The sequence below is a fragment of the Mycteria americana genome, chromosome 12 (assembly GCF_035582795.1).
Source record: "Mycteria americana isolate JAX WOST 10 ecotype Jacksonville Zoo and Gardens chromosome 12, USCA_MyAme_1.0, whole genome shotgun sequence".
Taxonomy (NCBI): domain Eukaryota; kingdom Metazoa; phylum Chordata; class Aves; order Ciconiiformes; family Ciconiidae; genus Mycteria; species Mycteria americana.
In genome coordinates, this window is record NC_134376.1 from 9,357,028 (window position 1) to 9,379,128 (window position 22,101).

At 43.6% G+C, this 22,101-nt stretch overlaps 2 protein-coding genes across 2 annotated transcripts; one reads left to right on the top strand and one right to left on the bottom strand.

Annotated features, from left to right (window-relative positions):
- Nucleotides 1–3,245: 3,245 nt before the first annotated feature.
- Nucleotides 3,246–7,778, bottom strand: ANKS4B (ankyrin repeat and sterile alpha motif domain containing 4B). Its single transcript, XM_075515267.1, has 2 exons — nucleotides 7,615–7,778; nucleotides 3,246–4,320 (listed from the first exon to the last, which is right to left on the bottom strand). Exons 1-2 carry the CDS (start codon nucleotides 7,776–7,778, stop codon nucleotides 3,246–3,248), a joined length of 1,239 nt encoding a protein of 412 aa, XP_075371382.1.
- Nucleotides 7,779–12,799: 5,021 nt separating this feature from the next.
- Nucleotides 12,800–21,098, top strand: ZP2 (zona pellucida glycoprotein 2). The gene is made up of 18 exons (XM_075514664.1): nucleotides 12,800–12,909; nucleotides 15,300–15,373; nucleotides 15,556–15,639; nucleotides 15,732–15,826; nucleotides 16,622–16,804; nucleotides 17,158–17,202; nucleotides 17,468–17,632; nucleotides 18,009–18,105; nucleotides 18,188–18,369; nucleotides 18,755–18,884; nucleotides 19,067–19,248; nucleotides 19,327–19,418; nucleotides 19,505–19,629; nucleotides 19,907–20,096; nucleotides 20,381–20,513; nucleotides 20,595–20,691; nucleotides 20,778–20,864; nucleotides 20,953–21,098. Exons 1-18 carry the CDS (start codon nucleotides 12,800–12,802, stop codon nucleotides 21,096–21,098), a joined length of 2,217 nt encoding a protein of 738 aa, XP_075370779.1.
- The last annotated feature ends 1,003 nt before the right edge of the window (nucleotides 21,099–22,101 follow it).

A 22,101-nucleotide genomic window follows, 5' to 3' on the forward strand; every position in this document is an offset into this window, starting at 1 on the left:
AAAGAAGAGTAGTCACTGCAACAACTTGAATACCTCTCAGTAAATGTAATCACTGAATGTAAAGGGGAAAACAAATTGAGAATGCTGTGCTCCACTGTGATACTCAGTTTTGCAGTCATTATCCCATGCTGCACATTCCCTCCTCTTGATGTCTGTCCAGTGCAGAGTATTAAATCCTTAAGGAAGGAGAATCTTGTACTTGGCAGGGCTGTGATCATGTGAGAGCCCATGGTTTTATGATTTGGGTTTGGATGGGGCTATAAGATTGCACATGTGATATATAAAGTGTCTCCAACTGAACTGTGCTGTACCAATGTTACTAAGGAGTCAGATCTGGGATTCGCTAATTTACATACTTCAAATTATAACAGAAACAAAGGGGTTGGTGAAAAAAAATTTGGAAAACAGCAAAGCACAGAAGTGAAATCTGAGTGTTCCTTTTTATAATTTTTCCCCCCAGTTGTTCCACATGGCTGCTTTATACCAGAGGCCAATTTCTGGGACCACCCTGCAAGAAAAGGACTAGCACTATTGCACTTTTTTTTAAAATTTATTTTAAAAGGTTATATATATTGGGGTTCATTCCATTGCCTAAAAATAAGTGTCATGTGAGGTGCTCTGGGGCTTCTTACTCAGTCTCTAGATGCAGCTCCAGAAGGACAAGGAACTCCTTCCTATAGATCTTGTGCTGTATCTGCTATCTCCATAGAGTTACTGAGGATACCTAAGGACATACTGAAACATGCTGGATGCTTGTGACAACTGAGTCAATCAATTTATGTGCAGATAGTCTCTGCCATTGTCTCTGGTTGTCAGAGGTCGCAGCAGTCAGGCAGATTTACAGGTGAGTATGCAGAAAGGTGGAATTCCAGTGCAATTTAGAGATACTTGGGGCACATCGGAGAACTGCTGAAGCTGTTCTGTGATAATGGCAGTTATTGGACAGGTCGTCTGTGGGTGACTCCACTCACTGATGTTTTGATGGTGTGTTGTGGGCAGGTCACAAGCATTTGGGCAGGTAAAGAACCAGCAAATATATCGGTTATGTGACTGAGAATGGTAGGATTTGACCCTTCAAAATCTACTTGTCATATGCCTTCAAACATGTAAGATTCATCATTTCCTTCTTGCTTTGTTAGACATTTGGGAGTTTCTTAGCCAAAATGAAAACAACCCAGCAGGTTAATAACACAGAGTCTGGGGGGATGCTGTCTGATTTAATTACTGTGCTAAGCACAGCAGTCGTTTAAGGTTGCACAGAACAGGACTCTGATGCTTAATAGAAGAAAATAGCAACTTGCTGAAGTACAGGATTCCAAGGAGGAAGGAAAGCAGTATGAAGTCTGGCCAGGGAAATGAATGATAATATACAAATCAAAGTAACAACAAGATGTGGAAAGAAGGAAGCATGACAAAATAGATAATTAACTAGGATTAATGTCCACAAATGCAGTATACCCCTAAGGAAAAAATGATAGCTGACTAACGGAAAGCTATAAAAAGAAGTTTAAAGATAAAAGTACTACTAGTAATTGTGCCTCTAAAATCTGAGATCTTAGGCAGAGCAAGACTGCTACAAGCACCTTATTAGATTCTGCCCTGGTTTCAGCTGAGATAGAGTTAATTCTCTTTATAGTGGCTGGTATGGGCTATGTTTTGGATTTGTGCTGAGAACAGTGTTGATAATACAGGGATGTTTTAGTTGTTGCTGCACTGGTCAAGGACTTTTCAGCTTCCCATGCTCTGCCAGGTGCAGAAGAAGCTGGGAGGGGACACAGCCAGGATAGTTGATCCAAACTGACCAAAGGGATATCCCACACCGTGTGATGTCATGCTCAGTATATAAAGCTGGGGAAGAAGAAGGAAGGGGGGGACATTTGGAGTGATGGCGTTTGTCTACCCAAGTAACTGCTACGCGTGAGGGAGCCCTGCTTTCCTGGAGATGGCTGAACACCTGCCTGCCCATGGGAAGGAGTGAATTAATTCCTTGCTTTGCTTTGCTTGCGTGTGTGGCTTTTGCTTTCCCTATTAAACTGTCTTTATCTCAACCCTCGAGTTTTCTTGCTTTTGCTCTTCCGATTCTCTCCCCATCCCACCGAGGGGGAGTGAGCGAGCGGCTGCGTGGTGCTTAGTTGCCGTCTGGGGCTAAACCACGACAGATTCACAAAACTCAACAGGAGTGGTTAATTCATATCAGATAGTGCTGTCTTCCCAAGGGAACAGGCCCGAGAGGTATGAAGGGAACCCTGCTGTGAATGCCTCCAGATATACTGTAAAGAGCAGGAGCTTCCACAGGAGCACAGTCTCGTTTTCTTTCTCTTTTCATGAGTTCTCTGTGTGTGTGTTACATGCACTTTTCAGGCTGAGGCTGACAACAACCAACAGAAAATGCTGAGTGATGAGTCCTCGTTTCTGGGAATTCATGTGGCAAATGCGCCCCATAGGAACTGAGCTGAGGATATACCAAAACAGATCAAAAATGTTGACAATAAAACCTCAGCTTCTCGTAGTTAAAAGTGTTGCAGTCTTGATGCCACTTAGGACATGATGGGTGTTAGCAACTGGGTCCAGTTTAATGACACAAGAGAAAAGAATATACAACTCACACCAAACATCTCTTGGCAAGGTACTTCATATATTTTTAATATCAATACAGTAGCAAAACACTTTACTGACAAGAAGACAAACTTGCTGTAAATTAGTCTCATTTACATTCATTCAGAGGCTATTAGAGTCAATAAGCCATAGCTGAAATCAAGGTTCAGATGCTATTTCTAAAATATCATCGGTACCAGGAAGGGTGGTTTGTAGCGATCTGACAGAAGCGAACGGAGAAAACTCAAAGCTCTCAAGCTTTGGGAATGCTCTTTGCATTACGCTTTTGGAGAAGAAGGGAAGGGCTTTGTTAAGGAATGTAGTGTGCCTGGCCTTCACTAGTATTAAGTTATTCCAACAAGGAGAAATCCAATCCCCATAGACAGTTCAGAGAGAAAAAGGTTTAACTCTGTAGCTTTTGGTTTTTTACCTTCACATTCTTTCTTTTTGGCAGAATATGCTTGAATTAATATCCTGCGCACCACAGCTATCTATCCAGAAAGAAAAATCTTTGTCCTTCCTGTCCTTTCTAAAGCAATTGGCAACCTCTCTGCCTTTTGCTTTAGCAGACGTCTGAAAAGAATTGCATGCTCTTTGGAAAGAGGAAAAGAATGAATCAGTGTGCAGGTTACAGCAACAGGTATGTTAATTTATAAGCAAGTATCTACAGTCTTTCCAGGGTTCTCGAGTGCTTGTTTTCTTTTATTCACAGCATTCAGGACTTTCTTTCTTGGCCCAAGCTCCATCTGAATGCTCTGTAGATCTTCATCAGAACATAGCATCAGGGCATCTAAATCAATTTTTTCCCTCATGAAGACTGGAAGAAACTCATCCAGCATCTGTGATGCCAGAAATACCTCAAGGGGTGTGTTCTCTGCTTCCTCGTCATCCCAAATGACTTCTTCCCCATGCCAAGGTATATCAGTACCATTTTCAGCATCGTCTTCCCTGCCATTCTCAGCATTTTCAAACTGAAAGAGCTCACTGGATATTTTAAAGCTTATACCTTCTTTCTCAGAAGACACAGTTCCAGGATTTACATCTGCAGCCAAATTCCTTCCAAATACAATCTTGCCAAGACCTGGCCGCTTAAAAATGGAGACCTGACTGTCATTATCAGAAAAGTTTTTCTCTCCAAGGTCATTCAGTAATTCATCCTCCTCTTTCTCACTGAACAAATGCATCACAGTTCTCCTACTTGTACCCTCCTCTTGGTCATTGCTTTGTGTTTCCTGACTTCTTGTGCTGTCGGCTGTCTTTTTTGCCTTCAGTTTGAAGGTATCTTTCAGATTTTTGGAGAAAGGAGGTGGTGTATTTGAAGCAAAGAGACTAGGCAACTTTACTCTGGAGTGTGTCCCTCTGGAAGAATTTACTGTGCCAACCTTTTCTTTCATATAATTCCGGTTCATTTCATGCTGGTGTTTCTCTTGGCGCTTCTCACATTCCTTGATTTGTTTCTCCACATTCCTCTGGGCCTGTGCTTTGAGTTTGGAGACCTTCTTTGGATTCAGCATGTTCTGCTCGGTGGCAGCTTTGTCCAGGATTCGGACACATTCATTGCGGTCTCTGCTGGCAGCCACCTCCAGGGGAGTGCGGAGGTCGTTGTCCAGAGCAAATATATTGGCACCGAAGTTGATCAAAAAAGAAACACAATGGATATGACCGTTGCAAGCGGCGTGGTGGAGAGGAGTGTTCCCCCAGATGTCACATTTGTCCGGATCACCCCTGAGAAGGAAAATAGCATACAGTGAGCTGGACGTACCCAAGCATAGCACTGCAGGGGGGTTGAACAGGCACTAAACGTTTAGCTCGGCTTTGCTATGAGGAGTACAGCCCAATGAAAATGAGTCAGCTTAGCTCCATCCTCTAGAACGGTGCTGCACCTACTTACACGAGCACTGAGTCTGGCTGCGTGTGTGGCGTAAGCTCTAATTCCTGCCCGTCTGTGGGCTCAGGCTTCAACTTATACTCAGTGGAATTAATGGCAAAATTGTTTCAACAGCTTTTGGGTTGAATATTTTAAAAGCTTTTTGGTGACTCTTCCTTTTGCATGTCAAATGCAGGGACAATATTAGGAGGATTCTTCACTGGCCACAGTGATACATATTTAATGAGCCCATGCAGGTTTTGGTAGGTAATAGGTAAATGATTAGGAGTAAAGCCCTGATTACACATTTGTCTTCACTGCTATTAGATTAAGCTCAGATAGATGCTGTTGTTTTTATTCAGCTCTTTTGTTCTCCTTAAGCTGCTTTTGCTCATGGGGTTTGAAAAGCAGAAGCTCATTTGAAAATAAAATACCACATCTTTTCAATTGAATTTAAAGCCAGTGAAAAGTACTGCTTTCTTTTTAACTCTTGCACTGACTTCACACTGAACTGCTGCCTGCAGATGAGAATCGGCTTGAATCTTCTAATTCATATTTGGCAGCATCAACATTAGCAATGGTTCAGAACAGAGTCTGAGTCATCTGTGACCAATAACCAAGGCAGCCACAGTAGCCCAAAACCTTTAATAACTTCAGAGCCAGGGGCCAAATTTACAAGGAGAATTTCTACTCTTGGGAGTTTAAACATCTCAATGTCTTGGAGTTTTGTTCCACGGCAGCTGTACTATGAATGAAATGGTACATCCTATCACAAAATGTCCTTCAGGCATTGATCTCTGGCTTTCAGTATCTCTGAAGAAGAGCACTAACATATCTGTTGAGGGCCAAATCTGAAAACATCCTTCAGCCTGAAACGCCACAGGCAAGAGAGAGTCTGGGGGTCCCCGCAGAGCTGAGACACGGAGCTGCTCACATTGAGAAACAATGGCGAGCCTGAGCACGCAGGCTGCGAGAGCGCAGGCATTTCTACAGGGAGGTGGCAGCTGAGGATCAAAGTTTCTCCACTTGGACATATGGAAACCATGTGTACATATTTCTGCTTTTGTGGCTCTGCCCTGGGGAACTGCCTGACTGCGGCCAAGCATGCCAGATTCCTTAATTCCCACATTAGCAAGCAGGCTGCGTTATCCTGAGCCTTGGGAGTGCCGGGTCATCCATCCTCCCCCAGGTCCCTTCATAGCTGTTTGTGGTCTCTTTTCCCGTGGAGCCTGCCAGCCTTTGAGCCTCAAACAATTGACAAACTGGAGTGTCTGTTCCCAGCTCAGTGGGACTTTGGATAAGGTTTGACATCTACTTTGGGTTCTCATACTCCTCTTTTCCCTGCTTTCCCAGGAAAGAAGCTCACACAAAAGAGAGCACATCTGCTACTTGGTCTTGCCTGTATTCATTTACCTGCAAAGCAAGCAGAGAAAATGTCTCTTGATGCCTGGGAAGATAAACTATTTCAAGATGAAAGGGGTTTATTGTTAGTATTGCTACATTTTCCAAGGGCTGAATGTCCTAAAATCTGCAACTACTCTAAAGAAAACCATCTTGTGTCTCAGTGCCTTTGTCAGAAAACTTCTTCAAGGAAAGGATGAATTTGTTAAAAACAATTAAAATACTTTTTCACAAGAAAACATTAACTGACTGCAGAACAGATTGAATGTCTTCCAAAATTCAGCTTCTCCCAAGAAAACCAGCGAGACTACAGCTGTATCTCTGACAGCCCCAGCTTGCTGATCGTGTCAAGAAATCTTGCATTAAAATGGAGGTGAATGCATGTTTGAAGATTTTGAGGGCAATACTGTCCCAAAGCTGTCCTCTACCAAGAAAAAGAGAAATACATTAAATAACAAATACATAGAAATTCTGATCTTCGTGTCATTCTCTGTGACTTCTATCAGCTTGTATGGTAGAAGACATATTTTTCACTCAAATTTTGAAAAAAATTATTTTGTTATTTGTTCCTTAGCTAGTTGTTCTGTCTTCTAGGTGTTCAAGGACAAACCTTTATTGACTCTAGATATTTCCTTGGAGCTGCCTTAATTATATGAGTTGAAGAACTGTCAATCTATTTTTGCTTCTCCTGGGGACACGGCAATAACCATGCAGTCCAAAGGTCATTTTTATTGTGTTATTACAGCCACACCTGAGCTCAATGAGCTGTAAAGAAAATCTATGAAAAACCTATTTTTATTCCATATTTTCAATTCTATTTTTAATAAAATAAAACTCAGATACATCCAAATAGTTATTCAACTTTTCCCTCCAATCTTCTTTAAACTATTATGATTGAAAATACAGGTCAACTTAATCTTCTTCTCTGCCCAGAAAGAATATTTTATTAACTGTATCTCTACACAAGAGCAGATTTTCTTTTATTAGATCTTATTACAGAATCACAGCTTGAAAGGTAAGCTCCAGGCAAGAGAGTACGGAGGGTGGGAAGGTAATTACGATTTCAGTAATACATTTTAAGCATGTTGTACAGTTAAATATACCAAACAGAAATACCACTATTAGAAAATAAACCTGTAGAAAACCTTCCTTTACTTTTTTTTTTTTCCAGGTTTGCAAGTATTGTACCCCAGCTTCTGAAACAGTATTATGATTTTTATCATTATGGTAGTTGCTAATACTATAAAAAGCAGAGAAATAACAATTTTAGATGTTACTGTCTCAAAACTATCAGTTGTGACCTGCCTCTGGAAAGCATTAAACCTTCACAGATGTCTGCTAAATGCACCTTGGAAGCAAATGGGAGAGACTTTTTGCTAAAAATGTTTCAAACAATGTGTTTCTCTAGAGCCAGTTTCAAAGATATGTTATCACCAAAGGTTGTCGGCCAACTTCTCCTCCGTTACAGCGAGGTGAGGTCCCAGGGCCCTGCTCCTACTAACCGCTCCCTACGGACTCCATGTACGAGATGGTCCTGCTGACGTCAATGCGGCTTCACGGACCGCACGTACAGACCTGCTTGCAGGTTTGGGCCATTGCAAATGAAAAGAAACAATTCTTGGCAATGCATTGAAAGAAATGACCGTGATTTTCAGCCTTTTGGGTCTGAGGTCATCGGGGCATTAGAAAAATGATGCACTAATTATAGTTTTAAGCCACAAGCTTTAAGCAATGGAGGCTGATTGACTTACCCCCTCCGACATATGACTTCCAGAGCTTCTAGATACCCATGGTATGCTGCCAGAAGGGTGGGTGTCATCCCGGCTTCATCTGAAGTGTTGAGGTCTTTCCTAGTGGCTTCTTTCAAGAGGCCCAAGTTGCCGTCAGCTGCCGCTTTGTGATACCTGCTGGACATTTTCAGTAACTTCGGGTTTCCCAAAGCAGCTCTGAACAATATCCAGACTGTACAGTCACCCTTCCATTACAGGGATAGTTCATTAATGATTACAAGTTGAGACGTCCCCGTGAGGATGGAAATGAGGAGGCAAAGTTCATCCTAGCAGACAATTTATCCAGTGCTCTGCATAGGTAATAAGGCGATGGTGTGGTGAATGCTTTCATTTTCTGGAAGGCAGCTCTGCCGCTTACCATTCATTGCATATTTGACTATTTAAACATAGAGGAGATCCATTCATCTTCTCTGTGTCTTTGCCTAACTGTTCTGGGAAAACTTCAAAAGGACCTTGAACTTCAAAAAAAACTTTAAAAACCTTCAAAAGGCCATGAATATCAGTACGACCAGATTTCACCCTAAGTAATAAAGTATCCCTGAGTTTTGACAGGATGAAATGCAGAAGCAGTTACCTTTACTGGTGAAGTCCTTTGTAACCCATCATTTACTGGGTTGCTACATTTGAAAACAAGCCTCTCCCGTGCCAAACCAGGCACGTCCATGAAGCCATTTCACGTACACAGATTGATGTGCGGATGGAAACAGGCCTGTCGGGACCAGGGTGGTGTTCGGATAAAACCGCCAGCCGGTCCGCAAGTCACAGCAGGCAAAACCACAGCCTAGCGTGTGCTCCTTTTAACCGCAAATTGCATTTCATCAGAGGATCTTAAGGCACTTGGCAAATATAAATTCATCTAACAGGTGTTGTAATCTCTGTTTTAGATGCAAAAAATGTGCAGGATTTCCTCAGGATAGCACAGGGAATTCAAGAAATGGAAACGTGATGGGCCTGAACCCACTACCCCAGGCTGGGCACTGTGGGCCTCGCCTGGGAGCAGATGGGTCCAGTCCCCATCTCACATAACCGCTTCTTGATTTAGAAATTATTTCCCCTGATTTCAGTGGCGTTAAGGGCTACCTCTATGAGTAGAAGCTTATAGAATTAGACTGTAAATCTAATTTTTAGGTTCAAAAGAATTACTAAGAGAAAACCACGTAAAAGGTCAGTTTTAAAACAGTAGCTAAGAAATCAGTAAGAGACTACCTGCTGCTTACCAAACTGCTGCAGGCCATCTGCTATTCTGGTCACGTTCACAACAGCTGCCAGATAAACGTTACTTTTTTGTCAAGCTGTTTTCTATGACTAACTGAATTAACCTGCATCTTAGAGAATCTACCCTCAGCAATTAGCAGTGAGGTTTTGTTGCTTATTATTCCCGTGGCAGAAGCAGTAAGCAATTGCAAAGCAGCTCATTGTCCAGAGTTGGTGCAATTACTGAATGGACTGCCACCTCATTTACTTCCCATAATGCCACCCATGTAATACACTGGAGACCATTCCGAATGGGCTTTCTCTCTTAATTATTTTCTCAGACAGGGATTGAAGGGCTCTTCAGGAACAAACTTGTACCAACATTTTCCTCCATGAGGACAAGGAGGGTCAGTCAGATCCTGTGACAGGTTTGAATCTTTGAATAAACAAGTCTCGGTAGGAGTAAACTAAAGCCCTGGCTTTCCTTCATGTCGTCCACAGACACAGCCGTCCCCGGTGCTACCCTGCCGTCTCAGTGGGGAAGGGCTGTGCTTCACCCAAGCCACCTCCATCCCCACGTTAGAAGAGAGTTTTACCCTCAGCCCTTTTTCAAGTTCCCTGCGTTGCCATTAATACTTTTCTAATCAAAAATGCCATTTTCTGTTTAAGTCATTTAAGTCATTTATGCCATTTTCTATTTAACCAGGCTCAGCACTGAGTTAAATCTACATCTACTAGAAAAAACTAGCTGTTGCAGAACAAAGACAGGTAATACATATACTTTTTAATGTATGTATTAGATTAGCTGTTCTTGATGCCACTGAGTTTTATTTCTTTTACTGGGTAGTGTAAGCTTTTTTACTCTCAGGGGTGTAAAATGATCACCATATACCACCAGTGCCTGGCAGAAGAGAGGAGACAGCATTATTCTTGTACGTTGACATTTCACATTGTTAGCTACACCCATGAAAGTGAGTTGGTGACAAAAGAGACCTTTTCATTTTTCAAGATTATTGATTTCTCCTAGAGAAGTACATTCATCTGCTTTTCTGTTAATTAATTCAGCACACAAAGTGTTGATCTCAGAGTGATTTTTATCATCTAACGTCTGAAAATATTGATTTTAAAAGAAAGTTACTCTGTATGATGCTGAGTGGGAAACTGTTCCAAGTTTTAATGAGAGGTAAAGCAAAACCCATGTCAATTGGAGATAAGTTCCGGGACTTTACAAGCTTTATTATTATTTATGTCACAAAAGTGGGCATGATAAAAAAGAAAGAAAAAAGAAAAGACCAAAAAAAAAATCTCCATCTGTTTCTAAACTCCTGGTATTTGTTCATCTTTGTCCCATCCAAAAACCTCAAGTTAAAATGCGATAAATGATTCAACATCAAATGAGCTAAATTTCTCAGCCTGAATGGAGATTTTTCTTTTGAAAAAGCTCAAAATTGTGAACTTTTAAAACTCCCTGAGTAGTTAGAATGAAGCTTTTCTTTTGGGGTTTGAAAAGAACTTCAAAACCATCCCACTTCCAATTGAAATGTCTTACCAGGCTCAGGAGAAACTCTGTTGTGACGGTACATGGTGTTGTAAGCTAATGAATTATTTAACTAGCAGTTCTGGTTTGTTACTGCATTTTGCTGTGTCTCTGATTATTGCTCTATTTTTTGAGAACTATCTTAAATAAAATATTACCAGTTAAACAAACTATTTAGATTGAAAGACTACAGCATCATTAGTTACATTGTTCTAGATAACTCAGAGTCCGGTCTGAACAGCGATGCTGTTGTGCCATCTGTTTTGCATGAGGTATTATCCAGCACAACATTTCCTCATTGCAACTTTTGTAAGCACCAAACGTGGTATAGTGAAGGCCATACGAGGGGAGACAAGTAAGTCTCTGCTTGTCTAATGAGATCCTTGGATTAGAGAAGAATGAAATTAGTCACATGGCGTAATTGTGGCTACACAATTCAGAGATGATGACAACATTTAAACAACAATAAAAGCCTATTGCTTCACTCCTTAGAGAGGCAAAACGGCCGTGCCCAAGGACACTGTTGCTGGATGTCCTCTTGAGCAGCCCCGTTCCCACAGCGAGGTTGAGCGTGACCCGTGCCAGAGCTGCCCGAGACCCATCCTGACGTGATCTTTGTTCAGGTGTAACTGTGCTCCAGTCGGGGGTCCAAGGGCAGCCCTCGCACTCTGCCTGCACACGTCATTTCAGAAGCGAGGCCCTAATCAATAGGGAAAGATATATAAAGCTGAAAGGCAATAAAGCCAACTCTACCAAAGTCCTGCACACCTCGATGCCCAGCCATACTGGGCATATAAAAGCAGACTGGGGGACTTTTGTAGGGCTAGAAGCAGTGACGTTACCTGTTGTATCACAGTGACATTTGCAGTAAGTGTTTTTGCTGTGAATGCTCAAAAGCAGGAGTCCTGACCTGGCACTTGGGCTCTTTGCATTGCCAAAGCCTTTTTCTTGGTTTTATTTTTTTTTTCCCATGATATCATCATCAGTGCTACAAACAGTTCCGAGGAAAGCCATGTTGAGCTCACTGGCTTCTCAAATGGTGTCCTGCTGCCAGTGTGTGAGGGACAGGGACAGCCAAAGCCCATGAGAAAGTGCATCTACGCTGAGGTGATCTGTGCTCTCCGGAGATGGTGTGCAACGCCCCAGTGCTCGGGGGTGTTCAGCACTGCTCTTGTGTGCTCAATCAAATTCAGCATTATACAAGTACATATGGAAGGTCAGTCTGACCTAAGCACTTAGCTATGATACGTGCTCTAAAGATAGTGGAAGGCCGAGACGTACATAAAGTTGATAAGGGGAATTCATACTGGAATGTGGAACGTCTAATCAAGAATTACTGTCCTTGGGAGTCAAGCACATCCTGGAGAAATATGTAAGCTAATTAAGATGGTTTTGAACAATCTGAAACTGCTAGCAGAAGTGTGATAAGGAGCACCCTTACGCGAACTATCCTCATTATAATACTAAAAATCACACCCCTTGAGCTGGAGACCCTGGCCCAAGCATGCGCAGGGGAGAAGACCCCTCACCTTTGAGCATGCGCAGAATATTAAAGTAGTACTGTAGCTTTAAGATTGAGACAAGAAAATGTAGACCAATAGAAAAGCTCTTTGTGTAATTACTTATGCATATGTATAACTAGACTGTGTAAATATTGTACCTGCACGAAGGAGCGGTGTGCCAGCTTTGTGGAGTTACCACCTAGCACCCGGTCTTGCACAAAACCTGAAATAAACTGATATCTCAGCTCTGTGTGCATATGGGGTGCTGCACACCTGGTAACGAACTCCATTTGTGAGACAACACTTGGGTAATGCTTTTTTTCCCAAAAGTTAGAAAATCAAACAGGTAAAAGAGAAAAGCAGAGGATTGGAAGAGGAGGCCTTGCAGGTTTTTGCAGCAGACCAAAAAAAAAGAAAGCCATGGAGATAGTTTTGTGTTTCAGGGCATGAATTAGCTGTTTACCTGTAAGTCAGGTCGTAGTTATTGTTACAGGCTCAACAGCCCGGAGAGGTGGAACTGAATTTTTTGAAAGGAAGAATGGCTGTGCTTTCTCTGTAGCTTAAGCTGCACATTCAGACATGCTAAGTGAAGCAACCACTAATTGTTTTAGCACATGGTGATGAATTACATCCTATGAACCTACATACTCGAAGATTGATATTAGGAGTTGCTAACCTGCACCGCAGGACAAACCCAGTTGTGGTGACTGGCAATAGTGTTGCTCTAACTGTTGAATGGTGTCTGGCCCAACACTACCTTTCAGCTACACAAGCCATAACCTGTTACAAGGCCTTTGGGAGTTGGCAAAACCCTGAGTTAACTCTAGCACGCGAGGATAGCCTCTCCTTCTGCGAAGGGACCGTGCATTGCTGCTGCAGGTTTCCCCCACGCTAGTGGCATCACTCTGGCGTGATGCAAGATCGAGCTTTTACCAGCCCAGGGTCAGCCAAACTCCGGGAACATGACCCAAAGCTCCCTGGGACTTATAGCTTTTCCACCAACTTAATGAAGCTGGGAATCAGGTGGGGAAAGTATGAGTAAGTTTAACTTTACATCGGATTTGACTGCCTGGAATTACCTCATTTGTGTAATTCTTTAAAGGATTGTCCTGGTTTCAGCTGGGATAGGGTTAATTTTCTTCCTAGTAGCTGGTATAGTGCTGTGTTTTGGATTTAGTATGAGAACAGTGTTGATAACACACTGATGTGTTAGTTGTTGCTAAGCAGTGCTTACACTGGTCAAGGGCTTTTCAGCTTCCCCTGCTCTGCCGGGTGCACAAGAAGCTGGGAGGGGGCACAGCCAGGACAGCTGACCCCAACTGCCCAAAGGGCTATTCCATACCATATGGCCTCATGCTCAGTATAGAAACTGGGGGAGTTGGCTGGGGAGCAGCGATCGCTGCTCGGAGACGGGCTGGGCATCAGTCAGCGGGTGGTGAGCGTTCGTATCTCTTGGGTTTTTTGTTGTTTTTCCTTCGGTTTTGTTCCTCTCTCTCTCTCATTGTTTTCCTTTTTGTTACATTATTATTATTATTATTATTATTATTATTATTATTATTATTATTATTATATTTCAATTATTAAACTGTTCTTATCTCAAACCACAAATTTTCTTACTTTTGCTCTTCAGATTCTCTCCCCATCCCACCAGGGGGAGGGTGAGCGAGCGGCTGGGTGGTGCTTAGTTGCTGACTGAAGCTAAACCACAACAAGGCTGTGTACTTGAAACACTTTTTTCCCTCCTATGTTAGTTAAACCGAAGCTAAAGAATAATAGATACATAATACAATAAACTTGTGTGTGGCTTCAGAGTTTTTTTCATTAATTTTCTGTATAACCATTGCTTTTGAAAACAATGAATATCACTGAAAAAAAAAAGAAAAAAGGCACATGATGTATGTTTGTGAATTCAGGAGTCTCTGGGAAGTTAATTTCTTGCCAAAGGTTATCCGCATACTAATCCTATTGATGGCAAAAGCAGAAGTGCAATTTCTTTTTGTGCTACTAACATCAGGTGCTATTTACTCTGGTGTGGTTATGGATCCGAGCTAGCGCCTGCTTATTGCTACGAGTGGCATCGTGCACACTTGGTATCCCCACGTGCGTAATAGCTTTAACTCTGCATTTGCCATGTCCTCACAAAGATGAGAGTTAAAGAGATGCTTCTAAAGAATGTACATTCTTAAATCACTTACACTAGTCATCTGCCCTGCCTGTATGGATCATATTGCTTTGCTACACGGCGCGCTGGTGGCAATCACACACTCTGCCTCCTGCCTCCACCCATGCTGTGTCCCATCCAAGGTCCCAGCGCTTCAGTATCTACCAGCACTTGATAGACAAGCTCTTTCTCACAACTCTAAATCTTTAAGAGAAATGAGGCTACTGTCCCTTGGGCTGGGAAACTCTAAAATCTGCTCTAGGCACAGGTCTATGACTGTAAAAAGAAATATAAATGGATACACTTCACATTAATACATGGTACATTAATACAAAATCTATTATTCCCTGAAGTGCAATTTAACATCCCATTCCTAAATTACTATTCCATAATATTAATTTTCCTCTGTTCCTATGATCTATCTTTTTGCTTTCTCACATCTCAAGAATTCAATTACTTTAAAAAATATGAGTCTTTGGGGTATTTTTACAAGCCTGTCTGAATTCAAAAGCATTCAGGAAGCTGAAAGATAACATAAATATGAGATTTTTTCTCCCCAGGCCTCTTCCCCACAGCTTTGAACAATGATAGTCCAACCAAAGCCTCCAGAGATCTTCCAGTCTAAAGATCTGATCTAGGACTGCTCTTCCTTAACCTGCCACTCATGTTTTCCTCCTAATTAGATCTATATCAGCATTGTAGATTTGCCCACACAGGGGAACAGAATATTCTCAGTTACATCCAAATCTAGAGGGGAATTGTTTTAAACTGTCAGAAAATCACAGTGGCGCAGAAATCTCCATTTTAAAAAATTACTGCCAAAGGATGTGCATTTTTCTGTCAAGCATCTGACAAGGGAATAAAGGGAGTAAACTATCAGAGCAAGAAAAAGATGCCTTAAAAATAGAAGGAAACAACAACCCGTGCCAACAACCCACTTAATATGACCTTCAGGTCTCCTGCAAGCCCTCCTCTTCACAGCAAGGGACTGCATCTCAGGGAGAGGCAGGTGCAAGCTCTCAGTCCCCCGGGCAGCAGAAAGGCTGCACCTGTGCGGAGCCCGCACCGGGTCCCATATAATCCTGCCCGGGCAGCCACAGAGCAGGCTTGTGGTGGCAGTGAGGGGATGAGACTGTTTGTGGAGCAGTGGTGCTTGAGCACCCCGAGGATGTGGTGAGTGGGGTTTGGGGGTGGAATGGGGAGCTGGGTCCTTTCCTTGCTGCTCTCTCATTTGGTTCTGTTGTTCTTGCAGGTTGCTGCTTCTGTTTGGCTTTTTGCTGCCCTTAGCCTCTTGTGCTGATGGCCTGGGGGATCAGGATCTCTTGGGTAATGAGGCCTCTCTGGGCTGGTAGTGATGTGGATGTGGGCTTTAGGCTTGCTTAGAGCTGCTTCCCCTCTGCCTTGGTGTGGAAGGGGTCTCTGAAGCAGGGCTGGCTAGCTGGAGGGCTTGTAGGGTGTGTGCCTCCAGGAGGGTGATGGTGGAGCTGACTGTGGTTTTCCCTCTGCAGAGAGTGTGACCTGCCACAGGGATGGGATGGAAGTTGAGTTTTCTGGAGAGCTTGGTAACTACTCCTGGCATGTGTGTGTGGTGGGTAGGTATTGCTACTGGCCTGGCTTGGTCCTTTCTACTGTAGCTTGAAAGCAGGTGCCTGCCTGCAGGGCTGATCTTCCACCTTCTCCCTAGATGCAAGTGGTGAGGAGATGGTGTCCTGTGACCACACTGTGGATTATGAGAGGCTGTTGCTCGGTGTCCTGTTTGTCAACTGCACTAGCCTGGAGGTAAAGGGGTCTCCATTCTGGGAAGGTGCTGTGATGGAGTGTGGTGGTTTTCCTGGTCAGGACTGTGTTTAATAAGGTTTCTAGCTCTAACTTTCTTCAAGAGTGGAAATGCCTAAACTATTCTAGAGGAGTAGCTCATGCCAGAAGTACTTTAAAAAAAAAAAACCAAATCCAAAATGTTACCTTAATACTTGTTCTTTCAGCTGTGGATTAAGCCCCCTTAGACACTGCCATAAATGTTGTGTTCTCCTGTAAAGGAATTGAAAGCTATGTTAAATAACAACTTGTAGGGAAGTGGATTAGGTCCAAGAGTTTCATAGCACCACCCTATTTACACTTATCTATATTGATAGAGCAATTAACAATGCATGCTATCTGTAGCTATTGAGGTAGAGTAGTAAGTGGGAGACCAACCCAAACTAGCCTCAAAAACAGAGGATTTGCTGGTATTAGCTGCTTTTAGGCATTTGAAATACCACAAGACTCCTGGTTTTGGCATTTATTAACTTGTTTCCTGAACAGCTGACTCCCTGGTACTACAGCCTGTCAGTCCTTGAAGGCTTTCTTCTTGACTCCTGCATTTTTCTCAGTACCTTCTCTTCAACCTAGTCTTTGTTACCATATGCTTTCCTAGAGAACCTAGTTTTCCATAAGCTTCTAAAATGACAGTTCATTGTGTCCTTGCACTGGTACAAACACCTAAAACTGAAGTTACAGTTTAGTCTCAAAGGCTTTTAGTTGTCCTCATGCTGCAGTGAGTACTGCTGACTCTTTCTAATGTCTCTTTTTCTATAGCGTGATCAGCACCAGCTAAGGTTGAGGCTGATGGTAAATGACACAATGGGAGAGGAGAAGAATGTAACCTACAGCACCCACTGCAATACTGTTCATTCAGATGAAATCACTACTGAAATCACTACTCGAATCACTAGTCCTTTCTTTGCTGGTGCAACAAACTGTACAAAAGATTTCATGGCAGTAAGTAGAGGAACATGAGTGCTATAGATCCTGCTTAGAAGCTTGCAAGGCAGGGTGGCTGTCTCCTGGAACTGCATAGCTGGGATCTGCAGAAAGATGGGGAAAGCTCCAGCCAACTTCAGGGAGGTCTGGCTGCATGTCCATCTTGGCATGGCCACTAGCTCTTTGAAGAGCTAGTTTGCAAATGGTCATTAATGATGCACATAGTCTGGCTCCAGTCCTATTGCAGGGGAAACTGGAATGCTGGTGCCAGCTGTCTGCTCTGGAAAACTATAGTGGAGACTTTTCTTAGAAAGTTGTAGGGTTGTGACCACTGTCTGTTCCTGTGGTCTAACCCCTGTGCTGTGTTCCAGGTTACTTTCCCAAGACTCATTCCGAGTTTCAGTGATGAGCATATGGTATGTGCCTTCTGTCTTGCAAAGGGAGGGTGTGGGAACGCATGGGTTTTGGATCTAAACTGAGTCTGATGTCTCCAAGCTGGAGTAGTTACCCCTTCTGGGGTAACCCCATCTTGTTGGGAAGCTTAATTCTATACTATTGATATAGGGAGCTTAAGTGTAAAACCTGCAAGGTGGCAGCCCTGCAGGGTGAAGAACTGTAATGCCTTGCTGCTTCTGTGTGGCTATGCCTTCCCTCCCTAAGGAAGGATCTCCTGCTTTGCAGGTTCCAGCAGCTCCGATGACCTGGACTCTGTCAATTGATGATGGAACCAGAACACATCAGCTGAGCCTTGAGCAAGCCATGCAGCAAGGCTATAACTTTCTAGCTGATGGCCACAACCTGATTCTTCAGGTGGCTTTTACTGCCACTGGAGTTGTTTCCTACAAGGTAGGAGAACAAAGAACTGGCACTGAGGAGGCAGTGCTGCTTTAACAGAGTCTAGGTATCTCCCTCCTGTAGATCTGTGGAAACCTGTGAACTGCCCAGCCCCATAAAATAGGGAAGCATAGTGTGCACCTCAGCAGCACAGTTGATGGGCATCTATGTAAGTGGGATCCTAGCTATAGCCTGTCCTGTGAGCATCTGACTGGCAGTCTCATGAGCAGATCCCTTTTTGAAAGGGTGTTGAGGTGGGAAGAAACTGCTTCTGCCAACATGAATAGCAGCAGTCCTGAACCAGGCATAGTACATGGCCCTGCAGGGTTGGTCTTATGATGGATCATGAGCTGAGTACTCTCTAACAGACCTCTACCTTCTTTGTCAGCATAATGATAAGGTGCTCTACACTGTGGCACTCAAGCTCGCATATGGCCCTCCTGAATATAGACTGACTGTGGAGTCAAGAATGCTTTGTGCACCAGGTAATGCATGAAGAAAGTCAGAACCTGGCCTGCTTCTGCCCTGAGGAAACTGGTGTTATATCTAACAAAGATGTTGTTGCAGGTCCAGCAATCTGTAATGCAACACACATGACTGTTGCCATCCCAGCCTTCCCAGGGACCCTTATGGCTGTGGGTGTAGAGGATAAGACTATCCCCATGGACCAGCTTCAGGAAAATGGGATTGCTCTGGACAGAAAGAGAGGGGTCAAGCTGCATATTAGCAGGGGAGTCCTGAAGTCCAGGGTGAGTTCTGATCCTCAGGTCACAGCCCCTTGTTGCTTACTGAGAACCAGAGCACAGTAGCTTTGACCTTGACTAAGCACCTGCCAAGTCAGCCATGTGCCCTGTGGCTAGCTGAGGGCAGTTGTGATTAAGATGGATGCAAACTGACTTTATAATAGATAGGCATCACTCAAAGGTAACTTGGGTTTTGTGAAGTCTCTTGGCAAAAACAGCTGGAGGTGAAAATATTCCTCTTGGAGTGGATTGGTGTTTGGCATGCCTGGAGCAATGCAAACTAGCTGAGCACGAAGAGCACCATGGCCCCAGGGCAAGTGAAACACTCTAACGCATGCATATGTTAAAAACAGCTCTTGTAGTTATACTCAGAGTAACTCTTGCCTTTCAGCTATACAGGGAGAGCTGCTCAGGACTTCAGTCCTACATGTCCTCTTTGAAACTGGTTTTTCACCTCCATGGGGAGACTGTGGCAATGGTGATGCATCCAGAGTGCCCCTGTGACCAGCAGGCACCAACAGGTAAGTGACTGACTTCTGCAATGGACTTAGCCCATGTGCTGCTTGGATAGTAGTCCTTTGGCATGGCTTGTTCTTGAACTAGTCTTTCACAGGAAAGGGTATCTCTAGCCAGAACACAACAGCTCTTGGCAGACTGAGCTGTCAATGACTAACATGCCAATTTATGTGAACCTCTGTTACAGCTGCTGTATGCACCCAGGATGGGTACATGGATTTTGAAATCCTTGCTGACAGTACTACACCACCGCTAGACCTGGATACACTTAGGCTCAGAGATCCTGCATGCCGGCCAGCCTTTAAGTCGTCTTTGAATGACAGGGTTTGGTTTCATGTCCCACTGAATGGATGTGGGACCAGGTATTGGGTAAGTGTGTAGCCAGGATTGATGGGGAGGGCTTCATGCATTGGGAATGCCCTCACTAATGCTGTTATTTCTCTGCAGTTTGATGGGGAGAAGATTGTTTATGAGAATGAGGTGAGGGCATCATGGGCAGACCTTCCACTGCACAGGATCTCAAGGGACAGTGAACTCAGGTGTGTCTAGAAATCTCTCTGGTAATACTTAGTCCTGGATGTCCTAGATATGAACATAAGACTTACCTGCTCCTTCCTTGTTGCAGGCTAACAGTCCTGTGCTCCTTCAGCAATGGTGATGCCTCCCTCTCTATAAGGGTAGACAACCTTCCTCCTCTGGCTTCTTCAATGAACCAAGGTCCCCTCTCCTTAGTTCTTCTAAGCTACCCAGGTAAAGCTGACTCTGGGCTCAGGTGGCTGGGAAGCAACTCGGCTTGTTGGGGGGCAGGATGTAGGAGTGAACTGTTCTGGTGCATGGGCTTTTAATGACCTGATGTACTTCCTTCCCTCCCACCCATGCTACTTGAGGCAGATGCCTTGAATCTGTGACTCTAGGACAAACTGCAGCTGGTGGACTGGCTGCTGTTGAAGAGCCTGAGACTAGAGTTTCTTCAGCACTCCCTTTTTTTTGTACACTGACTTGTCTAACAAGGCTTTGGTTTTTGCAGAGGACACATACAGGCAGCCATACCGTGATGATCAGTACCCAATAGTAAGGTACCTACAGCAGCCCATCTTCCTGGAAGTTCAGGTCCTGAACCGCAATGATCCCAACCTCCATTTGGTATTGGATGACTGTTGGGCAACAGCTTCTCAAGATCCAAGCTCACTTCCCCAGTGGAATATTGTTGTTGATGGGTGAGTGTCCTGCCAGAGAAATTAAAGCATTTTTGGCAGTGCATGGGAGGATTCCCTAATTCTCCCTGCCCTCCCTTGGGAACAGTCCCAGGTACAATGGCTTCACTTCAGGTGGCCTTCAAGGTACCTTGGTGGTGCTGCCCTGGTATGCTGGAACTTGTAGGAGGATGTCAGCACTTCTACCTCAAATTCTAGCTTGCTGCTTTTTTAAAAAAAAAAACCCACAAATGCACCACTGATCTCCTCCTTGCTGTTCTGACTTGCTGTTTCTTACCCATTGGCAGGTGTGAGTATGACCTGGACAGCTACAGGACTGTGTTTCATCCTGTTGGGCATGGTGTCAGCTATGCTAACTATCGCCAAAGGCTGGAAGTGAAGACTTTTGCCTTTGTCTCTGACAAAGCCCTCCCTGGCCTAGTAGGTGACATTTGCTGCCTTAGAGCAGTAAGTAGGAGCAGTTATTGTCCCAAAATGAATGGACATCATTCTCTGTCCTAGGTATACTTCCATTGCAGTGTCTTGATCTGTGACCGCTTCCAACCAGACTCCCCTCTGTGTGTGACAAGGTGCCCTAGGCCATCTAGGAGCAAGCGAGGTAATGTCTAAGCAGATGTTAGGTTGTACTGATCCAAGATAAACTGCTGTACTATGGGGTTCACTTCTATTATGTTACTGTTGTAGAGAGTGGGATGCCAGGTGTGAACTCTGCAGTGGTGAGCTTGCAGGGTCCTGTCCTCCTTGTGCCAGAAGGATGGTCTGCAACCCAAGGTACTAAGCAAGTGTGGTGCTAATGTATGTTGCTTGGGTTTAGTGAAGAGCTGTCTTCACAAACTGTATCTTTCCCCTTCCTTTCTAGGGAGCACTCTCTTGAGCAAGGAAGCATGGGCTGGCATTACAATGACTGCTGTTGGCATTCTCTGTCTGGTAGTCATAACGCTACTAGCTTTGGCTTTTCTTAAATACCTAAAGAGAAGAGCATTCCTGGTAAATGTGGTATGTTAGCATATTTTTTTACAAATAAACTTGGATTGCAAAAGTCTTCTGGATAAGTTGTGTAGCTCTGGAGTTGTTGCTGTGTAGCATTCAAGAACTAGACTGGACAAAGGTGGATGTCTGTCTTGCTGAGCAGTGGTGCTGCTCTCAGTGTCTCTAGTCAAAGTGCTCTGACTGAAACTAGAACTGAAGCTTTTAAGCTCAAGCTTTTTGGGTAAGACTCAAGGGATAATGGCAGCTTCCCTTATACTAGATGGCTTCCTTACCTCCTTAGTTCATGTTATGGGGTGACTGACAGGCTAGTACTTAATTTCTTCTAATACTGTGAGAACTGGCTCCTTATAAGATTCCATGGCGTTCTCCTGCCCTTTTCTAAGATTGTAGAAAAGGATTTAACTGAAGAAAAATATTACTTTAAGGCAAAGCAGTGCTCCTTAACTACGCATTTAGCTTGTGGTATTTAGGCCTAATGTTGGTAATTCAGTATCATCTAGATCCTTTACAACAGTAACCAAATACCTGGTATAAATTTACTACTAGTTTAGCTGGGGCTACATGAAAACAAGCAGTGTTTCATGATACTCTGCAGAATCAAAGCCCAGCTGTGGATGGGTTCATGCTAGTCATCTAGATTACAAAAAATCTAGATTCAATCTTGGGTGAATGTAGGGCTTTAATAGGGGCAAATGGTAGCTGCTCAGTTAATGTCTTGTGGCACTTAAGTAATACACTGAGATAACATGTTCTAGGTGGTAGCTTCACTCTCACTCCTAAAGATCAGTCCGTGTAGCAGTACTCAATGCCACATTGCACTCCCCACCCCTGTAATGCAGAGACTTGATTATAACAAGCCAAAACCAAGTGAAATTATGACTGACTTGACTTTTACCTTGAAGAGCAATGTGTAAGCTATAGCCTGTAACCAGCCTTAAGCTTTCTGCTAGTGAAGGTGGTAATGAATCAACTGGCTGTAAAAGGCAACCAAATCTCTTGCTGAGTCTTTTTAAAGACC